The sequence below is a fragment of the Grampus griseus genome (genome assembly GCF_964374135.1).
Source record: "Grampus griseus genome assembly, chromosome: 7".
Lineage (NCBI taxonomy): Eukaryota > Metazoa > Chordata > Mammalia > Artiodactyla > Delphinidae > Grampus > Grampus griseus.
Window position 1 is genome coordinate 93,892,536 of NC_139001.1, and position 19,980 is coordinate 93,912,515.

General features: G+C 38.4%; 1 protein-coding gene across 1 annotated transcript in view; it reads left to right on the forward strand.

Annotated features, from left to right (window-relative positions):
* Positions 1–1,716: 1,716 nt before the first annotated feature.
* Positions 1,717–19,980, forward strand: part of MAP3K19 (mitogen-activated protein kinase kinase kinase 19) — a gene marked incomplete at both ends in the record, with an annotated part of 45,161 nt that continues 26,897 nt past the window's right edge. Inside the window, 6 exon segments of the mRNA XM_082658924.1 lie at positions 1,717–1,785; positions 4,197–4,385; positions 7,251–7,360; positions 7,362–7,403; positions 9,939–10,054; positions 13,025–13,140. Coding sequence (XP_082515050.1) covers positions 1,717–1,785; positions 4,197–4,385; positions 7,251–7,360; positions 7,362–7,403; positions 9,939–10,054; positions 13,025–13,140 — 642 coding nt within the window.

A 19,980-nucleotide genomic window follows, 5' to 3' on the forward strand; every position in this document is an offset into this window, starting at 1 on the left:
ATTTGAATGAATGACTATTTCTCAAAACGAGACACAGGAGGAGGATTACTCTTTGGGGAACCAAGTGAAAGATTCATGGATTGCAGACCATCCTGAACCCAAGGGTAACGCTGCAAAAGTGCTAAACATCGGAAACTACAGTACTTGTAACTTTCTCTTGACATAAAAGCTAAGAGAGAGTACTATTCCTCCTGGGAGTAGAAACAAGGTAGGATGTAGGAAGTAAAGCAGTAACAAACTGCTTTGTACTTGGATTCGTGTCAATCTGCGTCAGGCTGAATTGGTTGATGAAAGAGTATACAGAAACCTAGCAATCTCTGAGTGGTTTTTACCCTGTCGTGTTCACTCACCAGAGAAGTGTGTGTGAGCGAGTGTGTAAATGTGTGTGTGTGTGTGTGTTGCATGTTAGCTTAGTAAAAGTGGTGAATATTTCAACATGGCGGTCAGGCTGTTTAGATTTTTTTTTTATTGCGGTACACGGGCCTCTCACTGTTGTGGCCTCTCCCGTTGCGGAGCACAGGCTCCGGACGCGCAGGCTCAGCGGCCACGGCTCACGAGTCCAGCCGCTCCGCGGCACGTGGGATCTTCCCGGACCGGGGCACGAACCCGTGTCCCCTGCATTGGCAGGTGGACTCTCAACCACTGCGCCACCAGAGAAGCCCCAGGCTGTTTAGATTTAATCCCAGGCTCTACCATTTGTTAGCTTAAAATGTCTAAGCCTCATTGTCCTCATCTGTAACATGGGAAAGATGGTGATTACAGTATCTATTCCATAGAGTTGTTGTGAGGGTTCAATGACATCATTCATGTAAAAGACGAACCTAGGAAGCATTTAATAAATGTTAGTTGTTGTTATGATAAAATATTTAAATCCTTTTCAGTTGAATATATGTAGTGTTAAGTACATCTTTAGAAGAGAAACCCCTGCATCCTTCAGTAAGTGGTGGAAAAGAATTTGGCGGCACAGGGATGCCAGGTGACCTTATTTTTTGGAGTGCCCTGAGTCTACTTCCTCATGAGTATGTTTTTGTAGACCACAGTTTAAAGTCTCTTTCAGCTGGATTTATTACCATTTATGACTCAGACAAAAATCCAGTCCATTTACTGAAGCTTTCGCTCTGAAATAGCACAAGTCTAGACAAGAAATATGTTCTCACATAAGAATTTCCATTCACTAGTGCTTTCTCAAGCATGACTCTAAGAATACAACAACTTTGGGTGTAATCTATAGGATTCTCACTCTGTAACCCATATTCAGATTTGGAAAGGGGCCCTTTTGGCACATTACAGCAATTATAAAGGTACAGCTTTCCTGGAAAAAATCTCAGTGGATAAGGTGATAATGGCAATTGTGCCAACCGTGAAAGTCCATAGGGGTCGAACTCTTTTAAACATCTAAACAGCAACTTCGAAGAGTGTACACACTTGTTTTCCTTCTTGAATGAAATTGTACTGCTTTCAAATCTCCAAGCTAAATGCACAGTGGATGGTTGCCCACGTGACAGGCCGTAAACTAAGCAGTCCCTGCAGCTAACTGAAGGGTTTGTACACGCAGAACCAGCTTTAAATATCTTTTTTTCCAAGTACTGTGAGCTGTGAACCACTGGAAAATAATCAAAGAAAAAAATCGATATCTATGCTGCTTTTAAATGGATCCCTTGTTGAAGTGTGGGTTGACAGCTGTCCCAGAAATCAGTGCCACGATGAATTAGGATGATGTTGACTGCTGTTTGGCTTGGTGTTTCTTCAACAGTGTACCAACTTCCTCTGCAAAACATACCACAGGTAAGCCAAATCTCCACTTTTCATCACATTTTGGATAATACCAAATGTTGCAACTTTTTTTTTTTCTCCCCAAGGATGTCCCAAAGGAGGAACATCAGGTAAACTGATAGAGGAAACTGTGTCCTAATCTCAAATAATTATATCCTTAGAGTCGTTGTAATAAGCTATTTTTGACTTTTCAGATATTGAAACAATCCCAACCAATACTTTATATAAATGCCTCTAAACCAGTAGGCTAAACTGGGAAGGACAAGAAAAGTATATAAAAACACTTATGTTGGGCTTCCCTGGTGGCGCAGTGGTTGAGAGTCCACCTGCCGATGCAGGGGACGCGGGTTCGTGCCCCGGTCCGGGAAGATCCCACATGCCGCGGAGCGGCTGGGCTCGTGAGCCATGGCCTCTGAGCCTGCGCATCCGGAGCCTGTGCTCCGCAATGGGAGAGGCCGCAGCAGTGACAGGTCTGCGTACCGCAAAAAACAAACAAACAAACCTTATGTCCACTGAATTATACCCAGCAACAATCTTTCATTTTAGTTTAATCACCTATATATGTGTTAACTTCACATGGTTTAAACCTTCTTGTGCCACTCAGTATTGTATGTGTTCTTGGCTATATTTTCTTAACATAAAAGGAGACTCCCATTGCTTTAAGTCTTAATTACATAAGATTCCAAATCATATGTAAGGTATAATAAAGATTTTGTTTTACAAGTATTGTAGATTAATCATACATACAATTAAAGATACAAGAACGGGGCTTCAATAGATGCTAAACCAGCAATCCCTGTGGAATGAAATGTTATTGCTTAAAAAAATCGTTGATCAAAGCAATCCTAAAAGAAAAATTGAGAAAAGCTTTTTCATGAAAAAACTTAAGATGGAAATGTACAGACTGAAGATCAGAAAAGGAAATGGAGCTTACTAATAAAAAGCAGGGTGGGTCCGTCCACTCTCATTGAAAGAGCTACCTGTGTATAGGGATACTGCTGTATGTCAATTCAATCATTATTTTCCTCCTCCAGTCACTGCTGAGTGTATGAGACAGTAGATTACCAAATAAACGACCACATTGCCCAGTACTGTAGTCATTTGACTTAATAACTTTAGAGTTGCAGTTGGTTTAAACATTAATTGTAGTTTTTATTTTTGAGGTAGATACTACTTTTGAAATGCTCTCCCTTAAGAGTTAAGCCACAATTCCATAACATGCATTGTCATTTCATTGCTAGGGGTAATAATCTTGGGAAAAAATATTTTTGGGGTTTTATTTCCACTTTATAGACGAGCTGGTGATATAAATATGTATTTCTAGTCTAGTTATTTGATTATCCAGTTTTCATCTTTATTGAAGGACAGGTTTTAATTATCTTTTGTTTCTGAAAGCTTTTCTTTTAACTGAAATGATACTGCAAATATTGTTTTCAAAAATAAGTATATAAATCCAAGTTGCAAAGCAGTTTGCTGGAATAGACACGTATATTGGTTTTAAATTTTTCTGTGGCCTGATTCTGAGTGTATCATTTGCTCCTCAGCTTTTTTTAAAGTTCCAAATACCCTGCTTACTCAATGTTAATGATTAGGATAATGATGATTAAGTGAAGCGATCAGCCAAATGTCTGCTTCATTTAGAAGAGCTTTAAGGAATGAGACAGGCACTACTGGTGGAAATGTAAACTGGTGCAGTCATTCTGGAGAACAACCCCAGCAGTATTTAGTGAAATTAAATGAACTCAAACCATTCACTCCGTGAAACTTTTGCACAGTGCATAACAAGGCCTGAACAAGGATATTTACCACAGTGTTGTTTGTGGAGTGGGAAGTTGGAGGCAACTTAGATGTCCATCACCAAGGGAAGAGACATTGAATATGGCGGATGCATACCATTCAGCCATTAGAAGCAAACGACCAGGGGTACACATAAGTATAAGGTTAAATCTTAAAAACAACATGTCACGTTAAAAAGTAACAAGATCGGGGCTTCCCTGGGGGTGCAGTGGTTGAGAGTCCGCCTGCCAATGCAGGGGACACGGGCTTGTGCCCGGGTCCGGGAAGATCCCACATGCCGTGGAGCGGCTGGGCCCGTGAGCCATGGCCGCTGAGTCTGCACGTCCGGAGCCTGTGCTCCGCAATGGGAGAGGCCACAACAGTAAGAGGCCCGTGTACCGCAAAAAAAAAAAAAAAAAAAGGTATCCCCAAACTAACCATATCATGGAGATTTTTTGTTTCCCAAATTAAAAAAAAGGCAATAGCAGTCACCTGCAACCAAATCGATCCTTCATTTTTATGCCTCTCTTATTCTCCTTTCTCATATCATGAATCAGAGCTGTGCCCCACTAAATAAGTTTTCTACCCAACCCAGAAGACACTATTGGTACTCAAAAAGGCTAAATTAGAATGCTGTGGTGTTGCAGGTTGTTGGATTTCTTCTGGAAAACGGAGTAGATATCACCCTTTGCAATTACAGAAATCAAACTGCGGTCCATGTGGCTAATTGTGATGTCCAAAGGCAACTCTTGGCCATCAATGGAATCCAGGCTCCCCAAATGCAACTTCTACAAAGTTCATGGCAAGATGACCTTGAACAACTTCAGCTCTTGCTGGTCATTTAATCTGATGTTTGCTTCTGTCTTTGGGTAGGTGGGTGGGTGAGGGGTGAGAAGGGAACAGACTACGTATGACTCCTTTTAAAGAAAAATAAGTTCTTTTCAAATGCAGTTCCAGAAAGTTTCAGGCAGGAAATATGAGAAAGAAACAGAATTAAATTGGACACTTGGGGTGGAAAACAAAATAATAAAAGAACACAGCAGCAGCCTATTTACACCTTCTTCCGGCTGGATGCGAGGAGAAGTCATGTGGCACCCCTGGGAAATGATGTGCTCCCAAGGATACCCCTGGAGAACCACTGTCAACTTGCTCACAGGTGTTCCCTTGACATCATTGCCATTTGTACGATTGCTGTTTAGATCCCTTCGGACCATTTGCAGGTATTATCTTTATCTTGAAAAGGGAATCAGAGAGCCTATGCTTTGCATAATATTTAGTTGTGATTAAAGTTAAGAGAATACATTTTTAAATGCTAAGAGAATACATTTTTACATGCTGTCTTTTTAGGGTATTGATCTTCTTATTTAGATTTTCTGGCCATAGAGACTCTTTCCCAAAGTAACTTGCAAAACCACATGCATAATCAAGGACATTAATTACTGGTAAATGGCAACTGGCTACTCTTGGCATTTACCTTCAGAGGTAATGTCAGATCACATGACTTTCCAACTGAAAGAAAATCAATTGCTGCTAAGAAAGTTTCTTCTATTCCCTTATGGTAGAGACACAGATAAAGAAAAAGTGAAAGATATTCTGGTCACCTAGAGTTCAAGGAAACAGACAACAAAATCCAAAGGACTCTAACTTATTTTGTTGTACTAAACGATAGTCTAAAATTGCCATACATCATAAACTGAGGTTTAGAAATATTTTTGTAAGACACTAAATTTTATTTTAATGGTATTTTCAACAGTTGTTGCTGTCATTCAATGTCTGTTTTCTTTTCTTTTTTTTAATCTGTTAGCTCCATCACCATATATATATATATATTTTTTAACATTTTTATTAGAGTATAATTGCTTTACAATGGTGTGTCAGTTTCTGCTTTATAACAAAGTGAATCAGTTATAAATATACATATGTTCCCATATCTCTTCCCTCTTGCATCTCCCTCCCTCACACCCTCCCTATCCCACCTGTGTAGGTGGTACAAAGCACTGAGCTGATCTCCCTGTGCTATGTGGCTGCTTCCCACTAGCTATCTATTTTATGTTTGGTAGTGTATATATGTCCATGCCACTCTCTCACTTTGTTCCAGCTTACCCTTCCCCCTCCCCGTATACTTAAGTCCATTCTCTAGTAGGTCTGCATCTTTACATCTTTATTCCCATCTTACCTCTAGGTTCTTCTGACCATTTTCTTTTTTTCTAGATTCCATATATATGTGTTAGCATACGGTATTTGTTTTTCTCTTTCTGACTTACTTCACTCTGTATGACAGTCTCTAGGTCCATCCACCTCACTAAAAATAACTCAGTTTCATTCCTTTTTATGGCTGAGTAATATTCCATTGTATATATGTGCCACATCTTCTTTATCCATTCATCTGTTGATGGACACTTAGGTTGCTTCCACATCCTGGCTATTGTAAATAGAGCTGCAATGAACATTTTGGTACATGGCTTTTTTTGAATTATGGCTTTCTCAGGGTATATTCCCAGTAGTGGGACAATGTCTGTTTTCATAACCACATTTTTCACTCCTCAAGATAAGCCTCTAAGTTTTAAAAAACTGGTACCTGTAACTGGATCCAGAGCTTAATCAACAGATCCTCAAATTACTGTGCTATTGGAAAACTATTCTCAGCTCAAAACTTTCATGTTAGTTCTAACTAATAATAAACATTGATATAAGAAGTGGTTTCTTTTCAGAGATTAAAAAAATAATAACTGATTAATTCCCACAGCACCCCTCTGAGGTAGTATCATTATCTCCAGTCTGTCCCTGGAGAAACTGGGGTAGAGACACCGACTGTATTGACGTGGCATAAAGTGAAATAGAGATGGAAATTCTTGAGTTACTTTGGTCTAGAAAATAAACAATTTGGATAATTTGGCCTTCCAGTAGCTTCTCAGTTCTGAATTATCCAAATTAAATTTTACTTTCATTAAAAAAACATATAACATCTATATATTCACATCCATTTGACTATATAAATACTGTTAAATAAGCTACCTTGTAATTGTAAATCATTCATTCATTCCACAAATGTTTACTGTGCATGTAGCAAACACTCTTCTCAGTGCTTTTCATATTCTATCTATCTCCAATCATCAAAACAACCCTGCAGGGAAAACACTATTATTCCCACTTTGCAGCTGAAGCCCCTGAAGTTCAGTGTATAGGGTTGCAAGATTTTGCAAATAAAAATACAGGACACTCAAAAAAAAAAAAAAAATACAGGACACTCATTTAAATTTGAATTTCAGATAAATACCAAATAATTTTTTAGTATGATTATGTCCCAGATGAAAAGTATTCATTATTTAACTAGGGGTCCCTTATTTCATCAGGGTGATTTGATCAACTTTTAACAGACTGTCCTTGATATAACCCTGTCAGGGAGGTTAAATAACCAATTTAAGGAGTTCAAGTTCAAACAGAGATCTGTCTGTCTCTCGGGCCTGTGTTCTTTCAGTTAATCAGCTCCCTCTCAAGATATTGAGGAAGAATGACTTAAAGTTGAGAATTTGGCCAAACAATGAAAATGCAAAGATTAGTATTAAGAGACATGCAGTAAAGACATAACAGAAATAAAGTTTCATGTTTTTAAAGACATCTGAAAAGCGGAAGCTAACACACCATTGTAAAGCAATTATACTCCAATAAAGATGTTAAAAAATAAGTAAATAAAAATAAAGGCATCTGAAGAGTTCCTAGATATAAATTTCCCAAACCAGCATGGCTTCACCCCTCTGATGCTGGCTGTGAGAGATGTGGACCTGTGTGAGAGTCTTGATGTTAACCCTCTGTAGACATGCGGAGGTTCTGTCTGAGCTCCTCAGGCATCACGCGTGAGTATAAGTGGTTAGTCAGCACCCAAGGAAGGGGGTCTCTGCCATTGTTACTTACAAAGTCATTTGCAAACCTAGACATATAGATTGCTATATATATATAATTCTTTATATATATATAAATATATAGTGAATATATATTAAATGCTGTATATATATAAGATATATATATATAATGTATATATATATGAAACGCACATGCATGGTCACAAAAGGGACTTCGAAGTTGCAAAGTGATGTACAGATGTTAGAGGTTGCTATCTATTATTCTTATGATATTGGTCCTTTGTTTTACTTGTTTAAATACTTACTCTTTTGGTACTTCCTGGGAATGTCAAATAATTCTTGAGTATACAGCTCCCTACCCCCAAATGTTACTAATTATTGCAGAAAGCATTGTCAATTATCAAAAACAATTTATAGTAATGATTTACAGTTATCTAAAGATTACATGTCAGCCTGCTCTTTTAGGATAGGAGACGAAACAATTTCTTTTAAAAATTAGAGGGTTAATAAACAGTCTTTCATGTCAGAATTGCAGTTTCCTAATTCTGTTTGCTACCTATTTATCTTGTTATCAAATAAGAAAAGATAGCCAAAGCTCTTTCTCAGTATTTCACATGAATTTTGTTTTGGGAATAAAAAAGGAAGATGAAACTTCCAGAACAAAAGTATAGTCAAGAACATGATCTATTGTAAAAGGATCAATTAGTATAATAGGATGAAGATGGAAGTCTGAAGCTACGTCAAACTTTAGTGTTAAACAACAGCTGAAGAGATTGTTAAAAATGGAGATTACTGGACATCACCCCAGAGATGGTGTTCAGTAGGCCTGGAGTGGGGTCCAGAATACTGGAGATCAAAGGACACCACGTGAAGAAACACTAATCAAGGCAGATGAGCAAAACAAGGTCCTAACAAGATAAATGACTTGCTTAAGGCCACATATCAAGGTAGTGGCAGTTCATCGATTCTTGGTGCCATGCTAACTCTTTTGAATCATGACTTTTGATGGAGAAAAGGTCATAAGAATATTGTTGCAGATCATAAAACATTACCCTGTCCCATAGCAATAAAGAGATTCAAATTCAAAGGTGTTAGGTTGGAAACCATGATCAATTCGCTCCTGGTCTCAGAATGTGACTAGTGAAGCAAGTTTAGTCATTGTTTCTCTCACCATAATCTTTTAATAAGAGTTCCCATCATTTACCCTTTGGACCTCTCTGAGCTCATGTCTAATTCTAGGATCCAGTACAGCAGAGAGAGGAGATTTGTGCTGATTCAAGGTGACCTAAGACCAGTCCGTTGGGCTTAACAGTCACAGGGCAAGGCAAAGAGGAATGAAAAAATCACGCAGAGAGAGATTTTATGATACGATCACTCCACTCAACCAAAAGCCTGTGAAATAAGCATATCAGTTTAATTTCAAAGTGAGATGCTAGGCCATTCTACTATTTTGAATGATAAAAGAGCTAGCTGTTAGCATTAGGAAAAAGAAATATCAAGACTAAGCAATTAACTAAACCATTGGAAAGAAAAAAACAGTCAAGTCAGCTATGTGGCGGTGATAAGACAACAGTTAATCAAGATTTTTTTTAGGGCTTCCCTGGTGGTGCTGGGGTTGAGAATCTGCCTGCCAATGCAGGGGACACGGGTTCTGAGCCCTGGTCTGGGAAGATCCCACATGCCGCGGAGCAACTCAGCCCGTGAGCCACAACTACTGAGCCTGCGCGTCTGGAGCCTGTGCTCTGCAACAAGAGAGGCTGTAATAGTGAGAGGCCTGTGCACCGCAATGAGGAGTGGCCCTGATTGCCACAACTAGAGAAAGCCCTCGCACAGAAACGAAGACCCAACAAAGCCAAAAATATTTGAATAAATAAAAATTTAAAAAAAAATTTTTTTATCTTTACTTGATTTAGGCATTATTAAAGAATTATGAAACTTCTTGTCCAAAGTTGGAAATTTTCTGCTTTAGAAGGTTTTTAGAATGGGAGAGGCATAAGATATACAGCATATTCTTCTCATTTAAAAATCTTGAAAATTTCTGCTTCCTTGGTGGCACAGTGGTTGGGAGTTCGCCTGCCAGTGCAGGGGACATGGGTTCGAGCCCTGGTCCAGGAGGATCCCACGTGCTGCGGAGCAACTGGGCCCGTGCGCCACAGCTGCTGAGCCTGTGCTCTGGAGCCCAAGAGCCACAACTACTGAGACCCACGCGCCTAGAGCCTGTGCTCTGCAACAGCTGAAGCCACTGCAATGAGGGGCCCGGGCACTGCAATGAAGAGTGGTCCCTGCTCCCTGCAACTAGAGTAAGCCCGTGTGCAGCAACAAAGACCCAATGCAGCCAAAAATAAATAAAATAAAATAAATTTATTTTTAAAAAAATCTTGAAAATTTGTCACTCTCTCTCATACATTTTGAAGTCATTATTTTTATCCCCAAACTATATAAAATTACTTTTATTTATTTGATGTCAATGGTTTTCTTTTTCAATAGATTAAACTAAATAATCTTTGATGTTGATTCTATTCTTCCTAGAGATCCTAAACTCTGTGATTTTAGTGGAAAATCAGCAATACATTATGTGTCACAAATAGGAAGTTTCAGGAAACAGCAGTTATTGGACATTCTAATGAATTCTATGCCAAAACCAGATAAATATTTCTATTCCACTTTCAAAAGTCTCTAACTACAAAAGCCCTATTAGAAATCTTTCTTTTTCTACATGGACTTGATGGATCCGTTTAAAGAAATCAAACTAAATGTGTATATATGTATAAATGAATCACGTTGCTGTACAGTAGAAATTAACACAACATTGTAAATCAATGATACTTCAATAAAATTTTTAAAAAAGAAATCAAGTGAACAACTATTTATTGAGCAGGGACTTTGTACAAGACCCAAAACTAGATACTCTGAGGCAGACGAAGAAGTCTAAGACATGGTCCAAACGTCTGAAAGTGTTCAGTACAGTCAGGGACACATCATGTAAGTCAGAGGAGAAACAGCTTGTTGTAAACTTGAAAGGGGAAGAAGGACTTACAGTGGTTCTCATATGCTGGATAAGATAGGAAGGAAGAGAAGAAGAGAGAAGGTGTGATATAGGCAGGGAGAAAGAGTCTGAGCAGGACAAAAAAACCAGCCACAGAGAAAAGTGTAATAGAAAAAATGCCACTGAACCACGTGTGACTGTGAAAGCTGCTTGACTTTACTGTTTGATTGGCTTTTTTTGGAAGCTTCTTGGCAGGGAACAAGGTTATCCCCAGGGAGGTTTCATGGAAGAGGTGAGACTCAATCTGGTCCTTAAAAAATGATGAGATTTGATTTTGTGGAGCAGAGGCATCATGCTGTAAGTGAGCATGGCTTATCCCAGGAGCAAATGGGAGACTAGAACCAACAGTTCATGTCAGGAAAAAGGAATACAGAAGATTAGATACATAAAGAAACTGGGTCCAGGGACTTCCCCGGTGGCACAGTGGTTAAGAATCCGCCTGCCAATGCAGGGGACACGGGTTCGAGCCCTGGTCCAGGAAGATCCCACACGTCACGGAGCAACTAAGCCCGCGCGCCACAACTACTGAGCCTGTGCTCTATAGCCCACGAGCCGCAACTACGGAAGTCCGCATGCCTAGAGCCTGTGCTCCGCAACAAGAGAAGCCACCGCAATGAGAAGTCCGCGGGCCATAATGAAGAGAAGAGTAGCCCCCGCTCACTGCAACTAGAGAAAGCCTGCACGCAGCAATGAAGACCCACAGCAGCCAAAAATAAATAAATAAAATAAATAAATTTATTAGGGAAAAAAAAGTAAGAAACTGGGTCCATTGAGGACTCATTAAATGTCAGCCTGAAGGACATTTTTTTTTCCCAATAAAATAGAGTCACTAAAGAATTTTAAGCCAGGTAATGATGAAAGCCATGTTTTAGGAAACTTAACCTGTCGTTGTGTTGGATGAATTTGAAGGAAGAGACTCATACCAGGGAAGCTCTCTTAAGAAACTACAGAAGTACCTGTGTGCGGTTATAAGAACCAGGAGAAGAGTCTTGGTCATGGTGTGTAGTGGTCCTGAGAAGTGCTGGGTATGGTGAGTCTAAGAGATTGTGAAAGAATTCACAGAATTTAGTACTGTAACATTGATAGAGGAGACACAGAGACGAGGGTTGAGGGAGTTGAGTTAAACATGATTCCAAAGTTTCAGCCCTAGGAAGTGGGGAGATAGAAATACAATCAACAAGATAGGAGAACACTTTGGTTTTGTGAGGATGTTGAAGGTAATGAGTTGTAAAACACTACATTTGATGGAAACTTAGGATGTTCAAAGTAGCAATTTTCTGTAGGACAGGGCTTGTGGGAATGGATGGGTTGATATGTTCTTTTGGGAGTTCTCTACAAGGAGATTGTGAGGACCTGAGAGTAGGTAAGATCACTAAAGTACTGATGATGGTAAGAAAATTGCAGGGGCTGAACAGAGGAGGTGCGCCCACAGTTAGAGAGAGCTGTGCACATAGAGACTCAGGGGAATGAGAAAAGGAGGAGAATTGGGAGAGAGTTACAAGAAGGAAGGAGTGGGAAACAACGTCAAATTGGAAAAGAGGTTACAAAGCAGATGTGATAAGGAAGTGAGAGTTTCAATGGCAGGATAGAGGCAGAAGACAGGTTGCAAAGAGTAAAGAAAGAGGATATGGTGAAGAAATGGAGGATATGATTATAGATCACTCGTTCAAATTTGTTTCAGTTATTAGGATAAATGGAAGAACGATTGCAAGAGGAAGTTTTCATGGACAAGCCTGTGCTTATTTGAAGAAGTCAGGATAGCAGGAGAGGGATGAATATGAGAGCAATGTCCCCCAAGAACTAACTGGAAATTCACTGTTTGGTGTTTAGAACTCTATCAGTTTAATGTGGCTTCAAGTGCTGGACAGGAAGTGTGCTCGAAACTTTGGCCCCCTTTTAAAAATAAACAGACAAAACCCCGTTCATTCTGTGGACTTTTTTTTTTTTTAAACTAAGGACAATTTTTATTTCCTTCCTTTTTTTGTTATTACATTAAAATAAATTTTAAATGTTTAATAATTGTCATAATCTTAATAACACATAAACATTTTTCCATGTTTTCTTTTGATTTTTGTCCATTTACATGCATATTTTTCACATATTTTTATCTTTAATCTATTTTCTATGTTATCTTCTATATTTCCACTTAATATTAATGACAAACATTTTTGTATGTTTTTACCTTACCATCCATCACCTTCCTGTCTGTATGATAATAATTTCTCTTTCCTTATTTTTCTTTTTTTTTTTAACATCTTTATTGGAGTATAATTGCTTTACAATGGTGTGTTAGTTTCTGCTTTATAACAAAGTGAATCAGTTATACATATACATATGTTCCCATATTTCTTCCCTCTTGCGTCCCCCTCCTTCCCACCCTCCCTATCCCACCCCTCTAGGTGGACTCTTGTGAAAATTATGGCCCTGAAGCTTCATCAGGATCCCAGTCCACTATTTCAAGAAAATCTTAGACAAAATGGAACTGATTTTAGAACCTAGAGCTAGATCTTGCTGTGAAACTGCTGGAGATGCATCTCATCAAAACACATTATTATGTTTCTTTTGGCAGAAAGACATGCTGAATCATTGCTTGACATTTGTCATGATACAAACTCTTCTCCAACTGATATGATGACAGTCACTAAAAACCAAAATATAATCTTGCAGAGCATCAGCAGCAGGGAGGTAAGAAACTCTCTTTAAAAAAACAAAGTAAAAGAAAAATGGATAAGCTACTCCATCTACACTTAACTGTATTTACATCTACTTCATTTGTGTTGCTTGAATATTTATAACAATCATATATTACAATTATAGATTTAAATGTGATTATAAAGAAACTTAAAGTACAATTAATGACAGTCTATCATGAGTTTAATCTCAGGGCAGTAATGAGTTAGTCAACTCTGAGTCTCATGCACTGTGTGTGTGTGTGTGTGTGTGTGTGTGTGTGTGTGTGTTTGTGTGTATGGAATACCACAGAATATTACTGCAGTTGAATCCATACTAAATAGTAAAATGTAGCTTGTCTTTATGTATGTTAATGTGGAAAAGGAGAAAATCATTATTCTGATCATGTCAAATCCATCACAGGGTACGACAAAGGAGGTACCTCCTCTTGGCCCTGGTCATCACCCCCTGCCCATGATGAATGACTCCATAAAGTATAGTAGCAGTAGTGGTAACAAACATCGTGCCCATGGAAAATTATGGAATGATTCCCAAGAGGTACAGTAAACTGGTAAAGTGGTTACCTAAAGGAACAGAATTGGAGAAAAACTTTAAAAGGTATACTCATGTGTACCTTTTGAATTTTTATAAAAATTAACATAGCCCAAACTGTTAAAAATATTACTACTCTATGGGAATTCCCTGGTCGTCCAGTGGTTAGGATTTGGTGCTTTCACTGTGGGGACCTGGATTTGATCCCAACCAAAAAAAGAGAAATTCCTACCCTATATTTTATTGGTAATAAAGAATATGACCACACAATTGTCTATTTCTAAAAGGTAATGAGGTATGTACTATAATATGTATAAACAATACGAAGAGTTTTGGAGATGGTGGAGTAAGATCTTTCAGTCCCTTTCTCCTTCCAAAAACCATCCCCAAATAACAAGAAGACAAAAAACAAAAATTTGAGTAAAAAATTAGTGGTTTTTTACTAATTTTGAGAGTTGGTTGAGAGTGGTTGAGAGTCCACCTGCTGATGTAGGGGACACGGATTCGTGCCCCGGTCCGGCAAGATTCCACGTGCCGCGCGTGCGCAGAGAGGCTGGGCCCGTGAGCCATGGCCACTGAGCCTGCGCGTCTGGAGGCTGTGCTCCGCAACACGAGAGGCCACAACAGTGAAAGGCCCGCGTACCAGAAAAAAAAAAAAATTAGTTTGAAATAAGTATAGATTCACAAGAACTTGTAAAAATAGTACAGAGAGGTGCTGTCTAACCTTCACAAGCTACCACCAATTGGAATTATCATCATAACTATAGCTGATTGTCAAAACTAGGAAACTGATATTGACACAATACAAGGAACTAGACTACAGACCTTACTTGGATTTCACTAGTCTGTGAATGCATTCCTTTTTCTTCTTCTGTTTTCGTGTGCCTGTGTGTACAGTTCTATGACATTTTATCCCCTGTATTATCATGATCAAGATACAAAACTGGTCTGTCTCCACAAAGGAACGCGCTCTTACTCCTCTCTTTACTGCCACATCCTCCCTGCTAACTCCTGGCAACCACTGATCTATTCTCCAACTGTATAATTTTGTAATTTCACAAAGGTCATATAAATGAAATTATCATACATGTGAACTTTTAAGATTGCTTTTTCAACTCAGCATAATGCTCTTGAGATAGAGCCAATCTGTTGTGTGTACCAATAGTTTTTCTATTGCTAGGTAGTATTCTATTACAATTATATTTTGTTTCACAGTTTTTTAGCCATTCACTTGTTGAAAGACATTTGGGTTGTCTCTAGTTTGGGGCTATTACAAATAAAGCTACTATGAACATTCATGTATAAATTTTTGCGTGACTTATGTTTTCATTTCTCTAGGATACATGCCCAGGAGTCCAATTAGTGGGTCATTTGGTAAATGTATGTTTAGTTTTTTTAAAAACTGCCAAACAATTTTCCAGAGTGGCTCTACCATTTTATATTCCCACCAGCAATAAATGAGATGTCCAGTTTCTCTACACCCTTGCCAGCATTTGGTACTATCAGTATTTTCTATTTTAACCATTTTAAAAAATTTAAACCAAAATAAGTATATGGTGTTATCTCATTGTGGTTTTAATTTGCATTTCCCTAATTACCAATGTTGAACATTATAAAAAAATTTATTTGCGGGCTTCCCTGGTGGTGCAGTGGTTGAGAGTCCGCCTGCCGATGCAGGGTACACGGGTTCATGCCCCAGTCCGGGAAGATCCCACATGCCGCGGAGCGGCTGGGCCCGTGAGCCATGGCCTCTGAGCCTGCGCGTCCGGAGCCTGTGCTCCGCAACGGGAGAGGCCACAACAGTGAGAGGCCCGCGTACTGCAAAAAAAATAATAATAAAATAAAATAATAAAAAAAAAATTTATTTGCCATCAGCATAAATTGTTCAAATATTTTGTCCATTTTCTGATTGAATTGTTTGTTTTCTTATCGTTGGGTTTAGAGTATTCTTTATATATTCTGAATGATGTGTGACTCGCAGATATTTTCTGCTAGCCAATAAGAAAAACTTGGAGGTTTTTTCACCTTTTTTTTTTTTTTTTTTTTTTTGCGGTACGCGGGCCTCTCACTGTTGTGGCCTCTCCCGTTGCAGAGCACAGGCTCCGGACGCGCAGGCTCAGCGGCCATGGCTCACGGGCCCAGCCGCTCCGCGGCATGTGGGATCTTCCCGGACCGGGGCACGAACCTGTGTCCCCTGCATCGGCAGGCAGACTCTCAACCACTGCGCCACCAGGGAAGCACTTTTTCACCTTTTTGACAATTCCTTTATCAAACAGAAGTTTTTAATTTTGATGAAAACCAGTGTACCCACTTTTTCCTTTACTGGTCTTGATTTTTACATCTAAGAAGTCTTTTACTTGATCCGGGTCCTGGTTACATGGGTGTGTTCAGTTTATAAACATTCACTAGTCTATACACTTATGATATGTGCATTTTTCTGAATGTATGCTATACTTAAAAATAAATTAAAGGGAAGGGGTATGCCTTCAAATATCTGAGAAAAAATATGGTTTTCAACCTCGAATTTTATATCCAGACAAACTATAAGTCAAGTATTAGGGTTGAATAAAAACATTTTTCAGACACACAAATGCTCAAACATTTTACATTTCATACACCTTTTAAGGAAGCTACTATGTGCTCTGTTAAATTAACGAAATAAGATAAAAATGGAGGGGAAAATTGGATCCGTGATTCAGGGTATCTGAAACCTAACACAAGAGAGGAGGGTATCCTTGGTATAAAGCAGAAAGCAAGTCCCAGGGCTTCAGCAACGTATGAAGTCTAGAGAACAAAGAGCTCTGATCCTTGGGGGATGGGAGGAGTAAGGGAGAACAGGATAATGGAAATTTCCAGGAAGAAGATGGAACTGATATATTATCTGATATATTTAACCAAGTGAAAAGACCACAGGATGTTTGGAAGATTTGAGTTAAAAAATATAAGAAAAGGAATTAAATATTAAATTAAATTGTGAATGAAATAAAAATAGGGGTTTTGGGTTTTGTGCAGGAAGTTATTCAGGAAAGTATAAACATACTACACTACGATTGCACTACTACAGTGCAATACATACAGTATAGTACAATACTCAAATAATCATAATTTGAACTTTGCCTATTGATTTAACAAGAAACAGAGGGTGAATTTACTGGGAAGATAGAGGCAAAGTATGAGAATATTAAATTGTCAACTGCAATAATAAGAAGCCAGTAGGTAATATATCACTTTAGTGACAGCAGGATAAGTACATTATCTAGAGATATGGAAGAAAATACCAAAAGAAACACTTAAAAGGCTGGAACTGGCTGCCTTTGGGGGAAAGAGTGGGGAAGGTAACTGATGACCTTTTTTGTTATAAGTTTTTGTTTTTAACCATTATTTGACTTTTAAAAAATGTATAAGTTAGGTAACAATGAAAACGAATTAAAAATTAAAATACAGAAATGGTTAAATCCCAACTTCTCTGGGGCATGGGATGGGATGAGGTAGAATGGAAACATTTCTTTTTAATACTATTTGAATATTTTACTATTGTGCATTTGCAACTTTTCTAAAGAGGTTAGCCTGCTTCTCACCAAAGTTGCTTTAGTACAGTGGTTGTCAAAAGGGGGTGATTTTACCCCTCAGGAGGCAGTTAGCAAGGCTTAGAGACATTTTTGGTGTCACAACCGGGGCAGAAGCGCTGCTGGCATCCAGTGGGTACAGGTCAGGGATGCTGCTAACATCCTACAGTGCGCAGGGCAGCCTTTCCACAGCAAAGAATCACCCAGCCCCAAATGTCAGTAGCAGCGAGGCTTAGAAACCTTGCTGTGTAGTAGGCTTTGTCACAACATTGAAGGTTGTATTGTTTTTGATTACTGATATTACATAGTAATTGGAACAAAATATCTAGAGACCAATCTTTAAAATGTGTGTCATGCATCAGAAATTGATAAACAAAAACTCATTTACTTTTCTTTTTTTTTTTGTGGTATAGTTAGGAACTTTCTTTCTTAAAAAGACTAAAAATCCTTTCATATTAGTATATTTTTTCGTGCAAAACATTTTCTGAACTTTCACTCTATATTTTCCTTATTATGGTTGAAATAACTGAACTCATTTCTGAAGGAGAAATAGACTCTCACTATTGAATTTGCCTCTTCTTCTCAGTGCTTTCTCTAGTGCTTAAATTGCAAAACCCAAGGTCACTCTTCACTTCTTTCCTTTGAATGAAAGCTTGCTTTTCTTTTGGGTTGTCTATAATAGGTTTTCATAGTTTACAAATATAAGCAGCTGCCTTGCTTATAGGATTGCTCCTGAGAGGCTCTTTATACCCTCTCCCAATCTCTTTTCATCTAAGGAGAATCGTCTTTCTAAATTTAATTACGTATGATTTCTATGCCTCTTTTCTGTGTGGTTGGCATTCTGTTGTTTACAGATTAGAATGCTATGCCCTCTATCTAGTCTGTTGTCACCTCCTGCATCACTGTCAATGGTTTATGAACTCCATTTATGTTTGGGATGTGCTATTCTAACATTTTCTCTCCTTCACTCACAACTGAGTGTCATTATTTTAATTTTCCTCCTTGTAGCACCCAAGCACTCCTTAAAGTCATTCATATTTAGTATTCTAAAAGAAATTAGAAAATTCTGAGCTGTTTCTACTTTTGTCTTCATTTCCATTATAACCTTCAAAGTAGACATTATTCCCTACATCCTTTTTGTTTGTGATACTTATGGTTTTTCAGTTTATTCTATGGAAGAAATTTTTGTCAGGAGATTGTAGGCATCACACATCTTTTATTTTATCTTTTCCTGTGCAAAACCTATAAATCAGGTTTGAGTATTCTTTCTTTTAATTTTGCTCACTGTTATTGATTCCTTTCTTTCTGGTTCTTGTTGAGACTCTGTTTCAAGTTTTTTATGGTAACAAGAAAGCAGAGTGGTTAAGACCTCTGTAACCAGACTACAGAGTCTGGGTGTGAATTCTGGCTCTACCATAGGCTAGCTATGTGACCTTGGGTAAGTTACTTAACTTCTCTGGACCTCACGTACAAAAGTTACTTAACTTCTCTGGACCTCCTACCTCTAGAGTTGTTGTGAGGATTAAATTAGTTAATATGTGAAAGGTGCAACAGTGTCTGGCACTTTATGTGTAAATGCTAGTTGTCATTATGGGTTTTGTAGGTAGGTGTGCCCACACTCTGTGTCTTCCAACTTTTCTTAAAGGACCAGCTAATGAATGAACTAAGCAGTTGAGAGGGGTGGGATAGGGAGGGTGGGAGGGAGGCTCAAGAGGGAGGGGATATATGTATACATATAACCTATTCACTTTGGTGCACAGCAGAAATTAACACATTATAAACCAATTATACTCTAATAAAGATTAAAAAAATAGAAAAAAATTCAGTAAAGACTTTAAAAATGGTCCACATCAAAAAAAATATTAAAAATCATGTACTGCTAAGTTATTACAATTGAACACCTAAAATATTTTCATGGCAGTATAAATGCAGGGTTTTATTTTTATTTTTTTCTGTGATAATTAAAATGAACAGAGCAAAAAGAAAAGATTCCCAAGCTCTCTTGGGAATTAATGAATGAAATATCAGATGATGTTTGGTGATAAAGGCTACCTGCTTGTCCAACAGGCATCTGCATTTAGGGCAAAGACTTTTTATCCAACAGTCTCCTTAAGTAGACGGTTCAACCAGATCACAGAAGCCAGAGAGCCACTTGTAACATCCAGGTTGTGACAGGATATCTTAACTACTACTTGCATCTATCACTGTTCTAGACATTAAAAAGGGCAAAATCACCAGCAACAACTTCTAATGAAGGAAACTGTCAACAACAATGAATTCTAATAGAAAACATTTCTTCTTTAGAGAGTTAGGAGTACTTTTTATAAATCAAGCTGTTTCTCAACCATGTTTTTCAGCATAATGATTATTTTCTAGAGGGTAAAAGGAAAGCTTTAGAGGTTGCATACCACGATTAGATCAAAAAGCTGTCATAGTGAAAACTTTAATCAGCTTTGCTGCCTCCTTTCAGTCTAAGGTTATATCTGCAGCTTCCATATGGGGCAGGGATTTCTACCCTCATCATTTACAAATGATGCCCCAGGGAGGCATTATGGAAAAGATCATGTTCCTTTGGGGTTGTTCACGGACTGTGGCCAAAGGATTCTTTCCAGTTACCCACCCAGATGGAATTTGGGGCAGTTTAACAGCCTGGACGCGGACATGATAAAGTATAAAATATTGAATTTCTCTGTGTCTCAGTGATTTCAGCTTTGATCTTCATTTTTGATTATGCAGT